We start from the raw sequence: 24,609 nt of genomic DNA, 5'->3' as shown, positions 1-24,609 counted from the left end.
GTCCATCTGTCCATCCATCCATCCATCCATCTGTCCATCCATCCATCCATCTATTCATCCATCTATCCACCCATCCATCCCTCCACCCACCCATCTGTCCATCCATCCATCCATCCATCCATCTATGCATTGTCTGCCCAACCATCCATTCGTCCGTCCATCCATCCATCCATCCGTCCATCTGTCCATCCATCCATCCATTCATCTGTCCATCTGTCCATCCATCTATTCATCCATTTGTCCATCCACCCATCCATCAATCTATCCATTGTCTGTCCATCCATCCATCCATCCGTCTGCCCATCCATCCATCCATCCACCCATCCATCCATCCATCTGTCCATCCATCCATCCATCCATCTGTCCATCCATCATCATCCATCTGTCCATCCATCCACCCATCCACTCATCCATCCATCTATCCATTGTCCATCCATCCATTCATCTGTCTGCCCATCCATCCATCCATCCATCCATCCATCCACCTGTCCATCCATCCATCTGTCCGTCCATCTGTCCATCTGTCCGTCCATCCATCCATCCAACCATCCATCCATCCATCTATTTGACAGATTATTCCAAGGTCCTCCTGGGTGCCTTGCTGGGAGGTGGAAATGTGGAAATGATATGGGCATGGTCTCACCCCCACAACTCACTGTACATTGGTAGAGAGAGATGGCCCAACAATGAAAGCCAAGGCTGTGTGTAGAGCAGTGTTTTAGGTCTTCCCCTGGGATCCTGGGGAAGACAGAGGAGGCTGCTTCACTCAGACAGGGGAAAGGGAAGGCTTCCTGGAGAAGGAGGGATCCAGGAGGAAGCCAGGGTCTTAGAAAGCAAGAAGCCAGTTGAGCAAGGAGGGCCCTGGGAAGAGGAAAGAGCCAGGCTCTTTTGCAGACAGCTGCTGGGCAGCAGGGCTGGGGTGACAGAGGAAATGAGGGCAGCTGAGCAGGGAAGAGCTCTGAGAGCTTGGGGTGAGGCCCAGAGGGGTTCTCATGCTCCAGATGGCTCTTCCAGACATCTGACTAACTCTGCAGAAAGACTATGACCCAGAACATCCAGCTTGGTTGGTCCGAGGAGCCTGTGAGACTGTCCAGAACAACCCTGTCTGGTGGTGGGGAAGGAAGGTCTCTGCCAGCACATGACCCCAAGGAAGAGATTTCCACCTCCTGCGTGGTCAGCATGCCTGGCATGTCCTTTTGGAAGGACAAGCTATTGTCTCTCAGACATGTGCTAAGTCGCTTCAGTAGTATCTGACTCTGTGCAACCCCATGGACTGTAGCCCACCAGGCTCCTCTGTCCATGGGGATTCTCCAGGCAAGAATACTGGAGTGGGTTGCCATGCCCTCCTCCAGGGGATCTTCCTGACCCAGGGATTGAACTCAACGTTTCTTGCATCTCCTGCATTAGCAGGTGTGTTCTTTATGACTAATGCCACCTGGGAAGCCCACCAGCACGCTGATGTTGCCTTTTTCTAGACATGTGGGGACATTAAGACCTTTTGCAGGTGACCACCACATGTGATTTCCATTCAGGGATTCATTTTTGAAAATTCTTATTGACCACTGTGACCTCGCCCCACACTTCCCATAGGGCTGAGATGAGCTTGAGGCATGGCGTAAATGCTCAGTGAACACAGGCTGCCCTGAGCAGTGCAAGGGGCAGGAGGAAACCCCAAGATCCTGGGATCTGACCTCAGGTCTGCCCTTGCCCAGATGTGAAAGCTTGGGCAGCTTCTTCATTGAGATGTATGCCTCAGTTTCCTCATCACCATTAAAGGAAAGGATACCACTCATAAGAATTAGCTATGGCTCCATCCATTCCCCCCGGAAACAGACATTCACTGAGCACTTACTATGCTCTGGGCACTGTTTGCAGAACTTCAAATGCATGTCTTATTTAATCTTCATGCTACAGGTGAGAGGACACGCCTGTCCCTTCCCTGGGGAGGTCAGGATGGGCTGGGCATAGGGTAACCATCCCATTTTAGACATGGGGCCCTGAGGAGCAGAGAGGTTAAGTGACTTGCCAAAAGTTTCATGGAGGGTAAGTGGGACATTCAGGATTCCCATCAGGCAGCTGGCTCCAGTGCCCCTGCTGGTACCCACGGCATCAATGTGGTAATTGCACAGGAGTCTCATAGGGCCGTGCCAGCCACCCTGAGCGGGAGCGTGAGAGCTGGAGGGGGCATCTTCGGAGACATCTAGTGCAATCTCCTCTATTCCACAGATGGGTAAACTGAGGCTCGAGGGGGACAGATCTTGCCCAAGATCACACAGCTTATTAGTGACTTCCCGACAGGACCAAAAGTCAGGTCTCTTGTTTCCCCCTCCCCAGCCCCCACCCCAGTCCAAGGACCCATTACTGACACCTTTCCCCAAGGGCGCTCAGCAGCTTCAAAGCTGAGATGCCCTTGGGAACTCCACACCACAAGAGTTGCCTATAGACTGGACGGACCACCTGAGCCAATGGTCCCAGAGCACGAAGCCGAAAGCCATGCCCATCCTGAACTCCTGGGGAAGGGACAGGCGTATCCTCTCACCTGCAGCGTCAGCGTAATGGTGAGGATCCCAAAGAAGAGGGCCATCAGCCCAAAGCCGCCGATGAGGAGGGGTCTCCGTCCCACGCGCTCGATGACCAAGCCCTGGGTGAGGGTCAGAGAGAGACAGTCATTACTCTCCTTCTAGCAGCGAGTGAAGGGGACCCGTGCTGCTGGGGAACCACACTGGGGGCATGGCTAAAGGATGGCTCTGACCTGAAGACCCCCAGCTGCTTCCTCCATGGCCACAGCCAGAGAAGGAGGGAGAAGAAAGCCACAATTCATGAGCACCGGCTGTGTGTCCATACATTCACCTTCCTCCCGATCTTCCTCATCGGGGAGTGTGGGTGTATCCTCAGAAGGGACATAGTTGCCCAGCCTTTCCCCCACCTTGGGAGCCAGTAGGCAGGTGGAAGGCAATTGCTCTCTGTTCCCCTTCACCCCGTGTTGTGGGTGTCCTAGGGGTAGACTCCCAGGGCATGGCACTGGAGTGGGAGCGGGCAGAGAAGTTCCCGCCTCCTGCCTCTAACTGGCCTTGAGTCAGTCGATGCTTCTGTGTCTTTGTTGCTCCCCTTTCCTGACGGTTGTGGGTTAGTGTGGGTGCTTGAAACCGATGACCACTTGTCAAGCACCTGTTATGTGCTGGGCGCAGCCTTTCTATGTGTTCATTCATTTAACTGTCACTAAAGCTTCATGAAGCGTTTTGTTACCCTCCTACACTGTTGGTGGGAATGGAAATTGGTGTAGGCACTATGGAAAACAGCATGGACGTTCTTCAAAAGGCTAAAAATAGAGCTACCATATGACCCTTCAATCCCACTCCTGGGCACAGAGCTTTTTGGTTGGTTGTTGTTTAGTCACCAAGTTGTGTCTGACTCTTTGCAACCCCATGGACTGCAGCCTGCCAGGCTTCCCTGTCCTTCACCATCTCCTGGAGTTTGCTCAAGTTGATGATCACTGAGCTGGTGATGCTATCCAACCATCTCATCCTCTACCACTCTCTTCTCCTTTTGTCTTCAATCTTTCCCAGGATCAGAGTCTTTTTGGTGAGTTGGCTCTTCGCATCAGGTGGTTGAAGTATTGGAGCTTCAGCTTCAGCTTCAGCATCAGTCTTTCCCATGACTATTCAGGGTTGATTTCCTTTTGGACTGACTGGTTTGATCTCCTTTTTTCTTTTTCTGGAGAAAATTCTAATTTGAAAAGATACATGCACCCCAATGTTCATAGTAGCACTTTTACAATAGCCAAGACAAGGAAGCAGCATAAATGTCATGTCCATCAACAGATGAATGCATATATATGTGTGTGTGTATATAAATAAATAAATATATATATATATATATATATAAATATATATATATATTATGGGCTGAAGGAAGATCAGCCCTGGGATTTCTTTGGAAGGAATGATGCTAAAGCTGAAACTCCAGTACTTTGCGAAGAGTTGACTCATTGGGAAAGACTCTGATGCTGGGAGGGATTGGGGGCAGGAGGAGAAGGGGACGACAGAGGATGAGATGGCTGGATGGCATCACTGACTTGATGGACGTGAGTCTGGGTGAACTCCGGGAGTTGGTGATGGACAGGGAGGCCTGGTGTGGTGCGATTCATGGGGTCGCAAAGAGTTGGACATGACTGAGTGACTGATCTGATCTGATCTGATGTATACATACACAATGGAATATTATTCAGCCATAAAAAGAATGAAATATTGCCATTTATAATGTCATTTGCAGCAACTTGGACGGACCTAAAGATTATCATACTAAGTGAAGTAAGTCAGAAAGAGAAAGACAAAGATTATATAATATCGCTTATCTGTGGAATCTAAAATATGTCATAAATGAACTTAATGAAATAGAGATAGACTCACAGATGTAGAAAACAAACTGATGGTTATTAAAGGGGAAAAGAGGTGGGAGAGACATAAATTGGGAGTTTGGGATTCACAGATACAAACTGCTACACATAAAATAGATAAACAAAAAGGTCTCACTATAGAGTACAAGAAGCAAGGTCCAATGCTGTAAAGAGCAATACTGCATAGGAGCCTGGAATGTCAGGTCCATGAATCAAGGCAAATTGGAAGTGGTCAAACAGAAGATGGCAAGAGTGAACATCGACATTAAATTATAGGAATCAGTGAACTAAAATGGACTGGAATGGGTGAATTTAACTCAGATGACCATTATATCTACTACTGCGGGCAGGAATCCCTTAGAAGAAATGGAGTAGCCATCATGGTCAACAAAAGAGTCTGAAATGCAGTACTTAGATGCAATCTCAAAAATGACAGAATGATCTCTGTTCATTTCCAAGGCAAACCATTCAATATCATGGTGATCCAAGCCAATGCCCCAACCAGTAACGCTAAAGAAGCTGAAGTTGAATGGTTCTATGAAGACCTACAAGACCTTTTAGAACTAACACCCAAAAAAAGATGTTCTTTTCATTATAGGGGACTGGAATGCAAAAATAGGAAGTCAAGAAACACCTGGAGTAACAGGCAAATTTGGCCTTGGAATATGGAATGAAGCAGGGCAAAGGCTAATAGAGGTCTGCCAAGAAAACGCACTGGTCATAGCAAACACCCTCTTCCAACAACACAAGAGAAGACTCTACACATGGACATCACCAGATGGTCAACACCAAAATCAGATTGATTATATTCTTTGCAGCCAAAGATACAGAAGCTCTATACAGTCAACAAAAACAAGACTGGGAGCTGACTGTGGCTCAGACCATGAACTCCTTATTGCCAAATTCAGACTGAAATTGAAGAAAGTAGGGAAAACCACTAGACCATTCAGGTATGACCTAAATCAAATCCCTTATAATTATACAGTGAAGTGAGAAATAGATTTAAGGGACTAGATCTGATAGACAGAGTGCCTGATGAACTATGGACGGAGGTTCATGACATTGTACAGGAGACTGGGATCAAGACCATCCCCATGGAAAAGAAATGCAAAAAAGCAAAATGGCTGTCTGAAGAGGCTTTATAAATAGCTGTGAAAAGAAGAGAAGTGAAAAGCAAAGGAGAAAAGGAAAGATATAAGCATCTGAATGCAGAGTTCCAAAGAATAGCAAGGAGAGATAAGGAAGCCTTCCTCAGCGATCAATGCAAAGAAATAGAGAAAAGCAGCAGAATGGGAAAGACTAGAGATCTCTTCAAGAAAATTAGAGATACCAAGGGAACATTTCATGAAAAGATGGGGGTCAATAAGGGACAGAAATGGTATGGACCTAACAGAAGCAGAAGATATTAAGAAGAGAAGGCAAAAAACACACAGAAGAACTGTACAAAAGAGAGCTTCATGACTCAGATAATCATCACGATGGTGTGATCACTCACCTACAGCCAGACATCCTGGAATGTGAAGTCAAGTGGGCCTTAGAAAGCATCACTATGAACAAAGCTAGTGGAGGTGATGGAATTCCAGTTGACCTATTTCAAATCCTGAAAGATGATGTGAAAGTGCTGCACTCAATATGCCAGTAAATTTGGAAAACTCAGCAGTGGTCATGGGACTGGAAAAGGTCAGTTTTCATTCCAATCCCAAAGAAAGACAATGCCAAAGAATGCTCAAACTACTGCACAATTGCACTCATCTCACTCGCTAGTAAAATAATGCTCAAAATTTTCCAAGCCAGGCTTTGGCAGTACATGAACCATGAACTTTCAGATGTTCACGCTAGTTTTAGAAAAGGCAGAGGAACCAGAGATCAAATTGCCAACATCCACTGGATCATCAAAAAAGCAAGAGAGTTCCAAAAAAAACATCTATTTCTGCTTTATTGACTATGCCAAAGCCTTTGACTGTGTGCATCACAATAAACTGTGGAAAATTCTGAAAGACATGGGAATACCAGACCACCTGACCTGCCTCTTGAGAAATTTGTATGCAGGTCAGGAAGCAACAGTTAGAACTGGACATGGAACAACAGACTGGTTCCAAATAGGAAAAGGAGTACGTCAAGGCTGTATATTGTCACCCTGCTTATTTAACTTATATGCAGAGTACATCATGAGAAACGCTGGGCTGGAAGAAGCACAAGCTGGAATCAAGATTGTCAGGAGAAATATCAATAAGCTCAGTTATGCAGATGACACCACCCTTATGGGAGAAAGTGAAGAGGAACTAAAGAGCCTCTTGATGAAAGTGAAAGAGGAGAGTGAAAAAGTTGGCTTAAAGCTCAACATTCAGAAAACGAAGATCAAGGCATCTGGCCCCATCATTTCATGGGAAATAGATGGAGAAACAGTGGAAACAGTGTCAGACTTTATATTTTTGGGCTCCAAAATTATGGCAGATGGTGATTGCAGCCATAAAATTAAAAGATGCTTACTCCTTGGAAAGAAAGTTATGACCAACCTAGACAGCATATTAAAAAGCAGAGTTATTACTTTGCCAACAAAGGTCTGTCTAGTCAAGGCTATAGTTTTTCCAGTGGTCATGTATGGATGTGAGAGTTGGACTGTGAAGAAAGCTGAGCACCGAAGAATTGATGCTTTTGAACTGTGGTGTTGGAGAAGACTCTTGAGAGTCCCTTGGACTGTAAGGAGGTCCAACCAGTCCATTCTAAGGGAGATCAGTCCTGGGTGTTCATTGGAAGGACTGATGCCGAAACTGAAACTCCAATACTTTGGCCACCTCATGCAAAGACTTGACTCACTGGAAAAGACCCTGATGCTGGGAGGGATTGGGGGCAGGAGAAGAAGGGGACGAGAGAGGATGAGATGGCTGGATGGCATCACTGATTCGATGGACATGAGTTTGAGTGACGTCGGGAGTTGGTGATGGACAGGGAGGCCTGGTGTGCTGCGATTCATGGGGTCGCAAAGAGTCGGACACGACTGAGTAACTGAACTGAACTGACTAATAGAGTACAGGGAACTAGGTTCAGTGCCCTGTGATACACCATTATGGGGAATAAAAAACATGAAAATGAATGTGTGTGTATAACTGAATCACTTTGCTATACACCAGAAACTAACACAACAGTGTCAATCAACTATACACCAGTTAAAAATTATTGTTAATTTAAAAATTAAAATAGGTTCTATTATTTGTTTGATTTTATAGGTAAAGGAACCGACACAGAGGCTTTGGAAAACCGGTTAAGGTCATGAGGCTGGCAGCAGGTAGAGTGGGCACCATCTATAATCTTTCCTGGTCTGTAAGACATTAATATTTTCCCCAGCAGAATAGACAAAGCTCCACTTGGTAAGAGCACGTGGATGCACCCGGATGCTCAGCACCTTCCTCCCTGTACCCTGACTCTCCTCCTCTCTTGAAGGCTAGGAGTTTCATCTTTGTTTTCCCAGAACCTAGAAGACCACCCAGTAGGTGTGGAGCCAACATTTGCTGATGGAGTGAAGGTTTATCTTTATAAGGCAGGTATGATGGTTCTCATTTCTCAGAGGAGAGGGAGATGAGGATGGTAGGTTTACCCCATGGGAAGCCAGGCCCAGTGAGAGCCATGGAGGAAGCAAAGATTACCAGTTGCTGGGAAAGTTCCGGAGAGAGAAGGGCATGCGTCTAAGTCATCTCTCCTCTCCAAGCTTTCATGAACTGAGTCCATCAAAGGGGAGGACCTGAGAGGGGCTGCCAGGACTAGAGCAACATGGCGGGAAGCTGGGTGTCTGGGAGGTGGGGATGGAGATCGGAGACACCCGGGATCAGAGGTCCAGCAAGATTATGGAATTTGTCAAAAATCACACAGAGCTCCTCAGAGATAAGAAAGTGGGGTAAATGCTCTCTCACGCCCAGGGATGTTTGAAAAATAGCTCTGCTTTTTAACTCAGTCATTCACCTTTTGGATATTTATCCTAAGGAAATATACATTTGGTCAAAACTTTCTGAATAAAGATCTTCTTCATAGTGTTGTTTATGTGCTCAGTGGCTCCAGTCATGTCTGACTCTTCGCTGTAGTCCACCAGGCTTCTCTGTCCATGGGGTTCTTCAGGCAAGAGTACTGGAGCTGGGTAGCCATTCCCTTCTCCAGGGGCTCTTCCCAACCCAGGGACCGAACCCATGTCTCTTATGTCTCCTGCACTGGCAGGCATGTTCTTAAGAAAATAGAAATCTAGAGGTCCATCAACAACTGAATTAGTTAAATAAATACTGGAACATCCCCATGATAATTGTGTAGGGATTCACATATTTTCAAAGAATTTAAAATAACAGAAAAATCTTCAGGATATACTTTTAAGTGAAAAGAGTAGGGCGTAAAGCTATAGAGACATCGACAGTTTTGTAAATTTTAGCTATATGAAACTAATACATTCTGGAAAAATAGATGCTAAAATAGTTTGTAATGGCAAACTGTGGTTGGGGGAATAATGTGTAATTGTGATTTTACTTATTATTTTTCTGTCTTTTCTAAGTTTTCTGCAATGAGCTTTTTAAATGCACAGCCGTGTATCTTTTACTTACTCTAGTTTTTTTCACTTTTTCTATTTCATATGCAGTGCTCCCATTACATTTAGTTTATGTTTTCCAATTTCTCCATCTCTCTTTTTTTTTTTTTGGATGTTCTTTCTCAAGCCTTTATCAAGTGTAATAGAAAAGCTTATATATATATATATATAAATATGTATAATATATATTTTAGGGAACTCATGAATTTTCACCTAAAAATTTATGACGTATTGATTTCACTTGTTTGACTTAGTTTGAATAGAATGCTAAATTTCTAGTTTAAAAAATAGATATGCAACAAGCAACAAAGGTTTATTGTATAGCACAGGGAACTTTAGTCAGTATCTTATAATAACCTATAATGGAAAATAATTTCAAAAATATTGTATGTGTATGTGTATAACTGAATCACCTTGTTGTGTACCTGTAACATTGTAAGCCAACTATACTTCAGTGAAATATATACAGTAAGGAAAAAAATAATTTGATTAATTAATGTACTTGTAGCCGTGCTGGGTCTTTGTCGCGCATGGGCTTTCTCTGGTTGTGGCGAGCAGGCGCTAGTCTCTAGTTGCTTTGCACGGGCTTCTCACTGAGGTGGCTTCTCTTGTTGTAGAGCAAGGGCTCCAGGCACGCAGGCTCCGTAGTTGTGGCACATAGGCTCTGTAGTTGTGGTGCAAGAGCTTAGTTGCACAGTATCATGTGAAATCTTCCCAGACCAGGAACTGAACCCATGTCCCTTGCCTTGGCAGGCAGATTCTTAAGCACTGGACCATCAGGGAAGTCCTACAATGATCTTTTCTAAGTTAAAAAAGGGTTAAAAGGCTTAACTAACACTTGAAGATGCAAACCCCTACTCCCTGAGTCACCAATCCAGTCTTGACTCTTTCCCAAGCATCCATGATTTTCAATACCTGCACTGGGAAATTTTCATCACCCTGTACAGTGTGTTTCTGCTACAATCTAAGGATGTCATAATCGTTCTTATGCATAATGGGGTCAAACCCAAAGTTACAGCTGGCACTGGAAATGCAGGCTGCTCATAACTGGACTATCTGTGGGCTTCACCTCCTAAGCATCTTAGAGGATTCAGTTAGTGTAGCCAGAGACAGAGTGCAGAAGTGACTAGAGCCGTTACCATGACAACCGTCACAGTCATTGGGAGACATTGAGGTTGCTACACTGAGATTGATACATTGTCACACCTGAACTTGTTACTGACTTCAGTGTGTTGGATGTTTTCCATTATTTGTATTTTTTATTTTAGCTTCTTCAAAGGCACAATCATCGGTTTCAGAGTCAGCAAGTGTGCCCCAAGCACAAATGAGCCGAGACCCACTCTCATACCATCATGCCAACATTCAAGTGCTTTCGGGGGATCTGGCTGCTTCTTCTCACTAAAGTGTCTGCAGGAACCTGAGCCAAAGTAAAGCTGGGAACATCGTCTTTGATGTGGAAACAGTTTGAAGATGCCAAGGAAATGTCTGTGAAACAAAGAAAAGATGGAAACCCTCTCCATCCTAGTGGGAAACAGGGTCAGTCTCCAGGGCTCTCTTCCCCCTTCTTTAAATAGCACCGAAGTGCATCCTGTCAAAAGGGATTAGACTAAACATGGCATTTCCACTCACCATGGAAATCATTAGTGAAGACATGAACTCAAGGTGAACAGCAGCCTCTGAAGGCTACTGGTGTCAGCTAGGGATGAACTGTTAGCCTCCTGATGCTTTAAAGACAGTCCCTCTGGGGACTCCTGAGCCAAGGTAATTCATCTGTTCAGCAGCCATTTACCTTCACCTGCTGCCCACTCCACAGTCCTAGGATCAGTGGTGGAATAAAAACGGTAAAAACTTTTTTTCTTGTTAGATTGATGTGTAGTTAGATTCAATAAAATGTACCTGTTTTAAATGTGCAGTTTGGTAAGTTTTGCGAGACTTACACACTTATAAAGCACTGACCACACCAAGATATGGAACATTTCTGTCATTTCAAAGTTCCCTGGCCCCAAGCAACCGCTGATAGCTTCCCACCAGTATAGATTCGATTAGTCCAGATGAGATGATATTTCCATACTGGTCATCAACATGCTTTTGCGATTCATCTGTGTTGTATACCTCTGTAACTTATCCCTGTTTAGTGCTCAGTAGTATTCCATTGAGTGGATACACCACAATTTGTTTCTTCATTCATTAGTCAACAGACATTTGGGCTGTTTCCAGTTTGGGCTCTTATGAATAAAACTGTTATGAAGATCAGTGTTCAAGTCTCTGTGTAGATGTGTGCTTTGATTTCTCTTGGGTAAATATTTATGAGAAAATGGCTAGATTGTATAAGTAAAACTTGACAAGAAACTACCAAACTGTTTTCCATTTTAAAGTCCCTCCAGCAGTGTGCTAAAGTCCCAGTTACTCCAAATCTTCATCACCATTTGGTACTCTTCACCATTTTAACTTTAGTCATCCTTATGGTGAGTTGTGTCTCATTATGGGTTTTAGCTTTAATTGCCCTGATGACTATTGGTGTTGAGCAAATTTTCATCTGTTCATGGTGGTTTTTGATATTTTCTTTCATAAAGTGTCTATTCAGTTTTCTGATCTTCAAGGGGGTTGTTAGTCTTCTTATCGTTGAATCACTGAGAATTCTTCACATACTCTGGATAAAGTTCCATGTGAACTTTGTGAATATTCCCCAGTCTGACTTGCCTTTCCAGTCCATTAACACTCTTTTAAATAGTTACAGCTTTTGCTTTTTAGAAGGACTCATTAATTAGTCAGCCTGCATTAGATCTTGGTTGCAGCACATGGGATCTTCATTGCGTCATGCAGGACATGGGATCTTCGTTGCATCATGTGGGACATGGGATCTTCGTTGCGTCATGCGGGATCTCTCCTTCTGGCACACAGACTCTCTAGTTGTGGCACTCCAGTTCAGTAGCTGTGAGCTTAGAGCCATATGGGATCTTAGTTCCCTGACCAGGGATTGAACTCACATTCCCCTCACTGTAAGGTGGTCCCTCAACCGCTGGAACATCAGGGAAGTCTCCAGCTCTTACTTTTACTTTTAATGAAATCCAACTGGTCAATTAAAAACAAGCTTCATCAACAGAAATTCACATCAGTTCAGTTCACTTCAGTTGTGTCCAACTCTGTGCAACTGCATAGACGGCAGCCCACCAGGCTCCACCGTCCCTGGGATTCTCCAGGCAAAAGCACTGGAGTGGGTTGCCATTTCCTTCTCCAGTGCATGAAAGTGAAAAGTGAAAGTGAAGTTGCTCAGTCTTGTACAACTCTTTGCAACCCCATGGACTGCAGCACGCCAGGCCTCCCTGTCCATCATCAACTCCCAGAGTTTACCCAAACTCATGTCCCTTGAGTCAGTGATGCCATCCAATCATCTCATCCTCTGTTGTTCCCTTCTCCTCCTGTCCTCAATCTTTCCCAGCATCAGGGTCTTTTCAAATGAGTCAGCTCTTCGCATCAGGTGGCCAAAGTATTGGAGTTTCAGCTTCAACATCAGTCCTTCCAATGAACACCCAGGACTGATCTCCTTTAGGATGGACTGATTTGATCTCCTTGCAGTCCAAGGGACTCTCAAGAGTCTTCTCCAACACCACAGTTCAAAAGCATCAATTCTTCAATGTTCAGCTTTCATTGTAGTCCAACTCTCATACTCATACATGACCACTGGAAAAACCATAGCCTTGATGAGATGGACCTTTGTTGGCAAAGTGTCTCTGCTTTTTAATATGCTGTCTAGGTTGGTCATAACTTTCCTTCCAAGGAGTAAGCGTCTTTTAATTTCATGGCTGCAATCACCATCTGCAGTGATTTTGGAGCCCCTCAAAATAATTCACATAATATTGCACAATTATGTTTCAATTTAAAAAATGGTTCATGCTTCTTGTGTCCCATCTAAGAAATCATTGCTTACCTCAAGGTTGCAAAGACTTCCTCCTATGTTCTCTTCTAGATGTCTTATAATTTTAGCTTCTGTGTTTCAGTCTATGGTCAATTTTGAGTTAATTTGTGTGCATACAGCATGAGACAAGAGTTTTGTTTTTCTTTTTCGATGTGACTATCTACTTTTTATGGCACCATTTCTTAATAAAGACTATCATTTTGCATTAAGTTACTTTGGCACCTTTTGTATTTCTTACTTTATTCTACGCCATTGATCTGCAGCTATCCTATTGTCAACACCACGCTACCTTGATTATGGTCTAGGGAACACCATTACAGCACTTACTATATACGAGGCATAGTTCTAGACACATTTCTGTATATTGCAATAACTTAATCTTCATAATATCTCTATTATGCTATTAGGGTATGCTACTAGGGTATGTATTAGGGTATGCTAGGGTATGCTATAGGGTATTCTACTATCATCCTCTGTTATATCCAGAAATTGAGGCTTATAGAGGTTTAGCAACCTAGCCAAAGTCACACAGAGGCAGAGCCACCATTCAAGTCCAGGTAGTCTGGTTCCAGAGTCTTGCTCTTAACCCCTGTACTACATTACCTCTCCTCACTGTCAGTAAGACAAAGTAACATCTAGAATTACGAAAAGAATGTACACACTTTCCCAAAGCTTTCTTTCCTTCATTGTGGGAGGCCCTGGCACTGGGGCACAGAGGAGAGATAGGAGTCCCTGCCCTTGGGGAATGAATGAGTTGAACTGTGTCCTCCCCCAAAAGGACAGGTTGAAGGCCTAACCCCTGGTATCTCAGAATGTCACTTGATTCGGGAATAGGGTCTTCACAGAGGTAACCGGGATTCCCTGGTGGCTCAGTGGTAAAGAATCTGCCTGCCAACGCAGGAGACGCAGGGTAGATTCCTGGGTCTGGAAGATCTCTTGGAGGAGGAAAGGGCAACCCACTCCAGTATTCTTCCCTGGGAAATCCCATGGACAGAGGAGCCTGGTGGGCTATAGTCCATGCGGTCACAAAAGAGTTAGACACAACTGAGCAACCAAACAATAATGACAACAACAGAGGTAATCAAGTTCAAATGAGGTCCTTAGGGCCCTACTCCAGGATGACTAGTGTCCTCATAGAAAGGGGAAATGTGCACACAGACACGCACACAGGGAGGAGGCCACGTGACAGTGAAGGCCGGGGTCAGGGTGATGTTTCCACAAGCTGAGGAAAGCCAGAGATTGCCAGCAAATGTCCAGGTCCAGGGAAGAGTCCTAGAACAGATCCTTTCTCAACCTCAGAAGGAATCCATCCTCCAACACCTTGTTTCAGACTTCAGTTCAGTTCAGTTGCTCAGTCGTGTCTGACCCTTTGTGACCCCATGGACTGCAGCACGCCAGGCCTCCCTGTCCATCATCAACTCCTGGAGTTCACCCAAACTCATGTCCACTGAGTCGGTGATGCCATCCAACCATCTCATCCTCTGTCGTCCCCTTCTTTCCTGCCTTCAGTCTTCCCCAACATCAGGGTCTTTTCAAATGAGTCAGCTCTTCGCATTAGGTGGCCAAATATTGGAGTTTCAGCTTCAACACCAGTCCTTCCAATGAACAGCCTCCAGAAAGGTGCGAGGTCTGTGTCTAAGCCACTCAGTTTGTGATACTCAGTCTGTCCGCAGCTGTAGCAAACACATATAGGGAGCTCAGGTCTGATGGCGAGCAGGGCTTAGCATATCGTCTGTTAAATGACGAAGCAAATGAAGAAAGAAGGAAAGGGTGGAGGGAAGGAAAAGAGAGCCTAAAGGACAGGGAAGCCTGGCATGCTACAGTCCACAGGGTCGCAGAGTCAGACACGACTGAGTGACTGAACAGTAACAGCAAGAAATTTCATTTATTTCAAATGTGACTCAATCAAAGCTTTCAAATCTGACTTAATGTGTCTTTACAGTATTTTACATATATTGTTCATGCTCAGCTGCTTCAGTCATGTCAGACTCTTTGTGACCCTATGGACTGTAGCCTGCCAGACTCCTCTATCCGTGGGATTCTCCATGCAAGAATACTGGAGTGGGTTGCCATGCCCTCCTCCAGGGGATCTTTCCAACCCAAGGATTGAACCTGCAGCTCCTTCTTTACCACTGAGCCACCGAGGAAGCCCTTCACTTACATTACTTTATACAAATTTTATAGGTCAATCTGTCTATATTGTGTTGCCTGTTTGCAGCCAAGGTCTAGGGTTTGAAGAACTCAGCAGTTGGTAGAATTCCTGACACCTCAGGGTTGGCAGGGCCCAATAAGAGTTCACTCAGTGGACTCAATGGTAAAGAATCCACCTGCCAATGCAGGAGATGCCAGAGACGTGGGTTCAATCCCCAGGTTGGGAAGATCCTCTAGAGGAGGAAATGGCAACTCCAGTATTCTTGCCTGGGAAAATCCCATGGATAGAGGAGCCTGGCGGGCTACAGTTTATGGGGTCACAAAGAGTCGGACGTCTATGGGGTCACAAAAAGTCAGATGTGATTGAGCACACGTATAAATACACCATGTTCTTTCTGTCCTATTCCAGGCCGGGCCCTTTCTGATCCTGCTGGGTCCTGCGGACTCAGCCTTTGCCTGGCCTGACTTCCTGCTCCTGAGCAGCCCTGTGCGCTGACTGTGCGCAGGACTTCAGAGAGAGGAAGCGCTGTTGCCGGGGTCTCCACCTCCTTCAGAGCACCTGATCTGACTGCCGGGGGCAGAGGATGTGGATCCCAGCCAGAGGCAAAGCTCTCCATCTACTTAGCAGATGCTCCTTTCCCAAATGGCTGTAATTGAGTCTCACTCAATTAAGCAACTATGTACTGGGTGCTTATTATAGACTGGCTCTTAGCCTAGGGGAACTCAAGCAGACTCAGGCTGCAGAAATCCAGCTTGACAAAACTGTCGTCATTTCTTCAAACCTGCTGTGTCATACACACACACATACACACACACACACGCACACACGCATGCACACGACCTGAACACTGGAGCAAGATGCCTCCCAGACAGAGGCCAGCACCCCAGTATCCCAAATGGTTGTCCTTGATCTTGACACTTGGGGATGGTGGGGGTCCCTGAGGACCCCCAGCTCACTCCAACATTTAGTGATGCTCTAGACAGAAGCTGGATTATTGGTTAGGCTTTAGTTATGGAAGGATGGGAGAAAGGAACACAGGATGTGTTTGTTATTATTGCTGACTCGGCTCTCTTGCCAAGAAAGGAAAGCCAACACAGACTGCGTGAGAAAAAATGTCAAATTTCCATATTACTTTTAACTGCTATTACTTCTGTTTTAAATATGCAAGTGCTAACCTAATCTTTGCCTTCACAAATCTCAGTCTGAAAAGAAGCATAGACCTTGGTTATCTGCATGTTTAAGTCCATGTTCAGAAGACCAAGGTCTCACAAATCATTTTCTACTTGAAAAAGGCTCTCTCTAAATTGCACATTAAAAATAATTCACTGAAACATAAATTTTGTTTGGAAAAATGAAAGTCGCCAGTCGTGTCTGACTCTTTGCAATCCCATGGACTATATAGTCCATAGAATTCTCCAGGCCAGAATACCGGAGTGGGTAGCCTTTCTCTTCTCCAGGAGATTTTCCCAACACAGGGATCGAACCCAGGCTTCCCACATTGCAGGTGGATTCTTTACCAGCTGAGCCACAAGGGAAGCCCTTTGTTTGGAAATTTCTATTTCAAAGATGAATGTGTGTGAGACATGTATCTCTGTTTGGGCCAAAGGTATGAGAAATGAAGAAGGTAACTTTCAAAATGATTGTTATTCCAGGTGATCAAATGATTCTTAAGTATAATAAATTCAAGTGGTCTTGAGACATTTCAAGCAAAGGGCAAAATCAGACTTGGATGGGAACCCACTGGAATTGCAGCAGAGGTTGCCAGCAAGACCAGGCTTCTCCAGGTTTTCAAGTCCTGGGAGGACCTTCTTCTCTTGAGTCACTTTGGAAATGGCTTCAGGCCAGAGCTTTGGTAGCTTCTAAGGGGAAGCTCCTTAGAACCTCCCTCCTGCCTCTCTTGGGAAAGTAAAATGTGGATCTTAAGAGGTTTATGATCATAATTTAAACCATTCTCAACTTTGGGCAAATGGGAAATTTGAATTTTCATTCATTCATTATAACAATAATGAATGTTTATTAAGTACCTGCTCCATGCCAAGCACTGTGAATTACTGTATGGTTCTCAGGATAAACCTGTTTAGATAAGGATTTGTTCTCACCCCACCACTTACTCCGAGAGAAAACTGGGGCCCAGAGAGGCTAAATAATGGGCCCAAGGTCACCCAGCTGGTAAGTGCAGGGCCTGGGGCCCATATCACACCGCATCATCACTTCCACCCACTCTCTCCGCTAAAACACAGTTGATCTGGGGCTCGAGACTGAAGGAAACACTAAAGGTTTTGATGATGAAATTGTGAGACTTGTTGGGAAGCAGAGTGGGTGGTGGAAATCAGTAGATTTTTTTTTAACTTGAGCTCGATGACATAGTCCATTCTCTGACAATTGCAAACACTTACTGAGGAAGGAGTAAGAGTGGTTTATGTGAATTCTGCTTCCCCTGATTTAAAACGCATCCCTGCCTCTTAATAGAATGTCTCGAATTCCACAAGCCGGCCACGTGGTGGCAGACCCTCGGGTTCGTGTGGCCTGAGTGACACTCTGTGGACCTTCATTCATTAGAGAGTTAATGCTGTGTCAAGAAGAGCAATTTGGAAAACCAGCTCTTTCTGCAAGATGGCAGTTATTTACAACTGCCCAAGCTGACTGGCAATGCCAGGAGCCGAAATTAATTGCAGATCAAATGAACAAAAATGTCTTTCTTGGTGTTTTTAGGGCCCAAAGCCATTTTAATAGATTCTCAAAAATCTCAGTGAGAAGAAAGAAGGAAAAAAAAAAACCTTGGCAAGTCCTTTTGATAGGCAATTACTGCCCAGGGTTGGAGGAATAGTAAGTATATATTTGGAAACAAGGTAATAAGAACTTGGAAAGGGGCAAGTGTTAGTCACTCAGTCATGTCTGACTCTTTGTGGCCTCATGGACTGTAGCCTACCAGGCTCCTCTGTCCATGGAATTTTCCAGGCAAGAACACTGGAGTGGGTTGCCATTCCATTCTCCAGGGGATCTTCCTGGTCCAGGGATTGAAGCTGGGTCTCCCACATTGCAGGCAAATACTTTACCATCTGAGCCACCAGGGAAGGAGCAAAAGATGTCCTGAATACTGACTGTCAGGACCACCTAGTGGACCTTCAGGTACTTTGGGTTTTGTTTCTATGACAAATTCTGTAAGGTGGTACGTTAGTTTTCTGTGGCTGCTGTAAAAAATTACTACAAAGTTAGTGGCTTAAAGAAACATATATTTAGTCTCTCACAGTTCTGGGGGTCACAAGTCTAAAATAGGTCTCATGGAGCAAAAGTCGTTTGTGGCAAGTTTGATCACCGGGCCAGGAAGATCCCACGTGCCGCAGTGCAACTAAGCCCGTGCACCACAACTACTGAGCTGTGCTCTAGAGCCCTGGTGGCTCAGATGGTAAAGCGTCTGCCTGCAATGAGGAAGACCCGGGTTCGATCCCTGGGTCAGGAAGACCCCCTGGAGAAGGAAATGGAAACCCACTCCAGTACTCTTGCCTGGAAAATTCCATGGATGGAGGAGCCTGGTATGCTACAGTCCAAGGGGTTGCAAAGTCGGACACGACTGAGCAACTTCACTTTCTAGAGCCTGGGAACGGCCACTGTTGAGCCCAGGTGCCTCAACTACTGAAGCCTGTGTGCCCTAGAGCCTGTGCTTCACAACAAAAGAAGCCACCACAATGAGAAGCTGCTGCGGCTGCTGCTAAGTTGCTTCAGTTGTGTCCGACTCTGTCCGACCCCATAGACGGCAGCCCACTAGGCTCCCCCGTCCCTGGGATTCTCCAGGCAAGAACACTGGAGTGAGTTGTCATTTCCTGCTTCAATGCATGAAAGTGAAAAGTGAAAGTGAAGTCGCTCAGTGCGACCCCATGGATCCCATGGATTGCAGCCTACCAGGCTCCTCCGTCCATGGGATTTTCCAGGCAAGAGTACTGGAGTGGGTTGCCATTGCCTTCTCCGGAGAAACACTTGCATTGAAACAAGTAGCCCCTGCTCTTTGCAACTGGAGAAAAAGCCTGTTGACAGCAACGAAGACCCAGCACAGTCAGAAATAAATAGATAAATAAAATTATTTTTTAAAAAGTCAGTTGTCGGCAGGGCTGTGTCCCTTCTGGATCTGTTTTCCGTCTTTTCCAGCTTCTCAAGGCCGCCTGCATTCCTTGGCTTGCCGCCCCTCCCATCATCTTCAGAGTCAACATTACACCACCTCCGCTACACTATCACATCTCCTTCTCTGATTACAGCTCTCCTGCTTCTCTTATAAGGACGCCTGTGATTACCCTTGACCTACCGGATAATACAGGATAACCTCCCATCCTAAACCTTTGACTTCTTCACATTTGCAAAACCTCTTTTGCCATGTAAAATAGCATATGTGTGTTTCCAGGAATTAGGAAGTGGACACTTGGGGAGTTGATATTCTGCCTTCCACGGCTGGGCGTGGTTATGTACCCATTTTAAAGATGAGTAAAGAAATCCAGAGATCTTGGGCAATTTCCTTCAAACCACTCAGCTGGTAAAAAGATGAGTAGGATTTGAATTCAGAGCAGCAGGCCCTAGAGCCCAAACTCTTTCTCCCCCCCACATTGTTCCATTACAGACTCCCAGCCTCATGCTGAATTTAATCTCATGATATTTCCAAGGATTAGTGTAAATGCTACCATTTTTAGGACTGTTTCCAATGAACTAATCTGCATCTTCAACTCTCCTAGAAGATAAACTAGGAGGGAGCGCAGATTGGGAGCTTGGACACAGGGCCATGGGGCAGGTTGCCCTTCACCTGGCTAACTCCCGCTGGCCCTTCAGCTCTCAGACTCTTATGTCCCTCCTCCAGGAAGTACTCCTGGAATCCCTCAAAGGAGAGCTCATCCCAGTGTTACACATGACACGTGTCTGTTTCTATGTCTTTCTCCTTAGGTCACAATAATGTTACTGGTGACTCTGAAGCACAAGCATGATATAAGCTGTTTGTAGCATGGATGAACTCATGAATGAGTAAGTCCACCAACATCTGGGGTTTATCTGATAGCTCAGTTGGTAAAGAATCCGCCTGCAATGCAGGAGACCCCAGTTTGATTCCTGGGTCGGGAAGATCCCCTGGAGAAGGGATAGGCTACCTACTCCTGCATTCTTGGGCTTCCCTTGTGGCTCAGCTGGTAAAGAATCTGCCTGCAAAGCAGGAGACCTGGGTTCAATCCCTGGGTTGGGAAGATCCCCTGGAGAAGGAAAAGGCTACTCACTCCAGTATTCTGGCCTGGAGAATTCCATGGACTGTGGAAGTCCATGGGGTGGCAAACAGTGGGACGCGACTGAGCGACTTTCACTTTCACCAACACCTGGGCTTCCCAGGTGGTGCTAGTGAAAGAACCCACCTGCTAATTCAGGAGATGCAGCAGATCTGGGTTCAGTCCCTCGGTCGGGAAGATCCCCTGCAGGAGGGCATGGCAACCCACTCCAGTATTCTTGCCTGGAGGATCCTTTGGACAGAAGAGTCTGGTGGACTACAGTCAGACACGACTGGAGTGACTTAGCACGCACACACGCACCACCAGCACTATGAAGCCAAAGTCCCTGCTCTGGGCCCTCACCGAGATGCCGCACCTCTGGAATGTGCAAGATCCAAATGACTGTGGCACATCAGAATCCAAACTTGGAGAAGCGGGCAGGCTCTTCAGAGGCTGTGACCCCTAGCTCTGATCTTAGAAAAGTCCTCTCTTTCTCTCCCAGGAGGGCAAAGTCATTTTCTTCCTTCCTGGGACTAATCCTCATAAGAAGGACTTCATCAAAGGCTGTTGGCTCTACTAAGGATGGTCTGCCAGCCAGAGAGTGGGCACCAGAAGCTGGGGGTCAGAGAGACGGAGGCTGGAAGCATCACCAAGCCCTCTGTTGGCTCCTTTTTCAAACAGTCACTGGACTGCCAGGATTGATGTGTACCTTCCTGAGACCTCAGGTAAAGCACTCAGGGCCTTGGGAAGAGAGAGGCCCTAGATGTTAGTGCTCCCCATGCCCTCAGGTTCTGACCTACTGCTGTGGGATCCTGGGTAAGTCATTTTGTCTGGTCTTGGTTTCCTCAGATGGTCAGACAGCATCACCGGCTCGATGGACATAAGTTTGAGCAAGCTCTGGGAGTAGGTGATGGACGGGGTAGCCTGGTGTGCTGTAGTCCATGGGGTCGCAAAGAGTCAGACATGACTGAATGACTGAACTGAGCTGAACTGGCTTCCTCAGCTATGGAAAGATCCTGCTCTCTGCAAGAATGTCCATCACAGCCTTATTTAAAGTGACAAACAATGGGACATGACTGAGCGACTGAACTGAACAATGGGAACCTACCTAGCCAGAACTAGAGCAGTTCACACTCACTGACTTACGTCACGTGCCAGGCATTGTGTGCATCACTAAGTATGTGCCCACTTGTTTAATCCTCATTCCTTCCCTATCAGGCGGGGATGGTGTCCTTATTATAGAAATGGGGAAACTGAGTCACAGAGCTGTTGAATATCTCACTGGGGTCATGCAGTTTAAAAGGGGTGGAGCTGGGATGAGATTCTGGGCAGTGTGGCTCTGCAGTTTGAGCGGAGACACTCAACAACCTCACCCCATAGACAACGGTTAAGGACACGGCTTTACAGCCAATTCTTGAAGAATGATACAGCTTTCACAACTAGTGTTAATTCAGAGGGGGCAACAATCTGTGTACTTTTTCTGTATATGTGTCATACTTCAATAAAAATTTCCCTGGTGGCTCAGTCAATAAAGAATCACCTGCAATGCAGGAGACCTGGGTTTGATCCCTGGGTTGGGAAGATCTCCTGGAGAAGGAAAGGGCAACCCACTCCAGTATTCTTGCCTGGGAAATCCCATGGACAGAGGAGCCTGGCGGGCTCCAGTCCATGGGGTCACAAAAGTTGGATAATACTTGGTGACTAAACCATCACCATCAATAAAAATTTACTCAAATAATAAATAATAAAATGGAAAATTATTTGGGACATAAGTTTAGGTGAACAAAAAGCAGAATTAAAATTAGTCTAAAGATAGGAGTTTTTAAATTATAGTTGATTTACAGTTTGTGTTAGTTTGTGGTATATAGCAAAGTGATTCAGTTATATGTATATATTCACATATATGTACACTTTTTCATACTCTTTTCCATCATAGGGTATTAGGGGATGTTGAGTATAGTTCCCTGTGCTATACAGTAGGACTATTGTTTATTTTATATATATCAGTGTGTATCTTCTAATCCTAAACTCCTACTTTGTCCCTCCCCCCACACCTTTCCTCTTTGGAAACCATAAATTTGTTTTCTATGCCTGTGAGTCTGTTTTGTAAATTAGTTAATTTGTGTCATATTTTAGACTCTACATATAAGTGATATCATATGATATTTGCCTGACTTACTTCACTTAGTATGATAATCTCTAGGTCCATCCATGTTGCTACAAATGGCATTATTTCATTCTTTTTTATGCCCAAGTAATATTCCATTGTATATATATATATATATATATATAAAACACATCCTCTTTATCCAGTCCTATGTGGATGGACATTTAGGTTGGTTCTATGTCCTGGCTCTTGTTAACAGTGCTGCTACCAACACTGGGGTGCGTGTATCTTTTTGAATTACAGTTTTCTCTGAATATATGCTCAGGAGTGGGTTGCTAGATCATAGGCAACTCCAGTTCTAGCTTTTTAAGGAAACTTCATACTGTTCTCCATAGTGGCTGCAACAATTTGCATTCTAACAGTGTAGGAGGGTTCCTTTTTCTCCATACCCTTTCCAGCAATTGTTATTTTTAGACTTTTTAATGATGATCATTCTGATTGGTGTGAAATGATACCTCATTGTAATTTTGATTTGCATCTCTCTAATAATTAGCAATTTTGAGCTAAAGATAGCATTATACTGAGTAAGATTAATACAGCTGTCTATGTCTAGAGAACAAAAGAAATTTTGCCAAACTTACCTGGGTAGTATGATTGTAGGTATTTCTTCTTTGTTTCTATTTTCTGTATTTTATGAATTTACTCTAATGAGCTCATGTTGATTTCTTATAGCAACAAAATACTTTACACAAAAACCCTCAAAAAACAAACCCTGTAATTTTCCCATCACTTTCATTCCAGGCTGACTGTGCTTTCTTGCTGATCAATGTAAAAATTACTAATGACAATTGCGTGCAGTCTGTAAATTGAGACAAGAATTTTGCGAAACTTCCAGGTTGTGAAACATCAAGATATGTTTTCCTAACAAAAAGACCGTGAGTGGAAAAAGGGGACAAGCATCGGGTCTCAACAATTTCATGACATGTGTTTTTAAAAGCATCTTGTTAGAATGCTCTATTAAGACCAAGGAGCAAATTAAACTGTTCTTTCGAAAGTGAGGCAGGAATACAATTAGAAGCCTCTACCTGTTGGCACTGGCATCAATCTTGGCAGCGCAAATCAGTGAGCACAAGTAGAAATAAATGAGCTACTTCATCAAGGTCAAGGTAGAAGAGAAAGGAATAGCTCGTAAAGGGGGAAACTGAAGAACAGAGAGGTGGAATGCATTGTCCAATGCCACACAGTCACGAAGTTCCAGAGCCAGGATTCAATTCTGGTTTGGTCTGATTGCAAAACCTGTGCAATTGCTGCTAGATTCTGAAACCCCTGAGGTTTTATTTTCCAAAACCTCAATGTTTATTCTACACACTCGAGTTGAGAAAGAGTGATGAGCTCTATGTCTCTCTTCTTTTGAACATTGGTGGCTTATCATTAAAGCTTCCCTCTTGAACTGATGGACTGAAGTGTCCTTTCTCCTTTCTCTGCCTGGCAAACTCCTACATGTTTGGGGGTGGTGATGATAGCTGATGATTTTAAAGTCATGGTAACAGAACTTAGGTTTGCACAGACTCTGATCTGGCCTCCCAGGGAGCTACGGCCCTCTTCACAGGGTGCCCATCACAGTGTGACATTTGGCACTAGATGAGAGTTCAGAGAAAGGAGTTACTTATTAAAAAGAAGACAACAGGGAAACAAGATGTAGATAAGAATGTTCTCTAGATGGCTGAAACATCAGTGATAACTGCATGATAAACCCCCCAAATTCAGACACCTTCGGAGTGACAAAGGGCATGTTCCTTTAAAGGCATGCTGGTTTGTCCCCTGGGGGTTCCCACAGTGCTGTTTAAACCCCATGATGTTCTCAGGAATAACCCTCGGTTTACTTACAGAGAAGACGGCAGCCAGAGTCTCAATGCCACCTGTGCTCAGGGTGATGTATGGGATCTTTTCTGGAGTGATTCCAGCTTTTCCAAAGATACTGTTGGTGTAGAACCAAATCTATAAAGCAGGAGAGACAAAGAAGGCAGTAGGGTCAGTGAGAAGCATCTGCTCCCTAAACTAAATTCAGGTACAAGATGGTCTCTGAGATCTGCTGCTAAGTCCAGGGGCATAAAGTGGAGCTATGAGCCAAGGTGATGATTTATTTTTTTCCTTCTCCCATTACTAAAAGAATGTCTACATTACTGGGAGCAACATGTGCTTAGCTAAGTGTGGCAATGAGATAAGAATAGAAATCTTGGTGG

The 24,609-nt window shown here is 44.8% G+C and overlaps 1 protein-coding gene across 3 annotated transcripts in view; it reads right to left on the bottom strand.

Moving 5' to 3' along the window:
• The window catches only part of SLC2A9 (solute carrier family 2 member 9), a 217,918-nt gene that overhangs the window by 65,201 nt on the left and 128,108 nt on the right, over positions 1-24,609 (bottom strand). For all 3 annotated transcript variants that reach the window (XM_044945640.1, XM_044945639.1, XM_025289706.2), the window contains 2 exons: positions 24,254-24,364; positions 2,540-2,641 (listed from right to left, as the gene is read on the bottom strand). In XM_044945640.1, the coding sequence (XP_044801575.1) occupies positions 2,540-2,641; positions 24,254-24,364 (213 nt within the window). The remainder of the gene's footprint in view (positions 1-2,539; positions 2,642-24,253; positions 24,365-24,609) is intronic.

Source organism: Bubalus bubalis, chromosome 7 (genome assembly GCF_019923935.1).
Source record: "Bubalus bubalis isolate 160015118507 breed Murrah chromosome 7, NDDB_SH_1, whole genome shotgun sequence".
Lineage (NCBI taxonomy): Eukaryota > Metazoa > Chordata > Mammalia > Artiodactyla > Bovidae > Bubalus > Bubalus bubalis.
The sequence above is the reverse complement of the archived record's forward strand: the minus strand, read 5'-3'. Positions and strand labels throughout refer to the sequence as shown.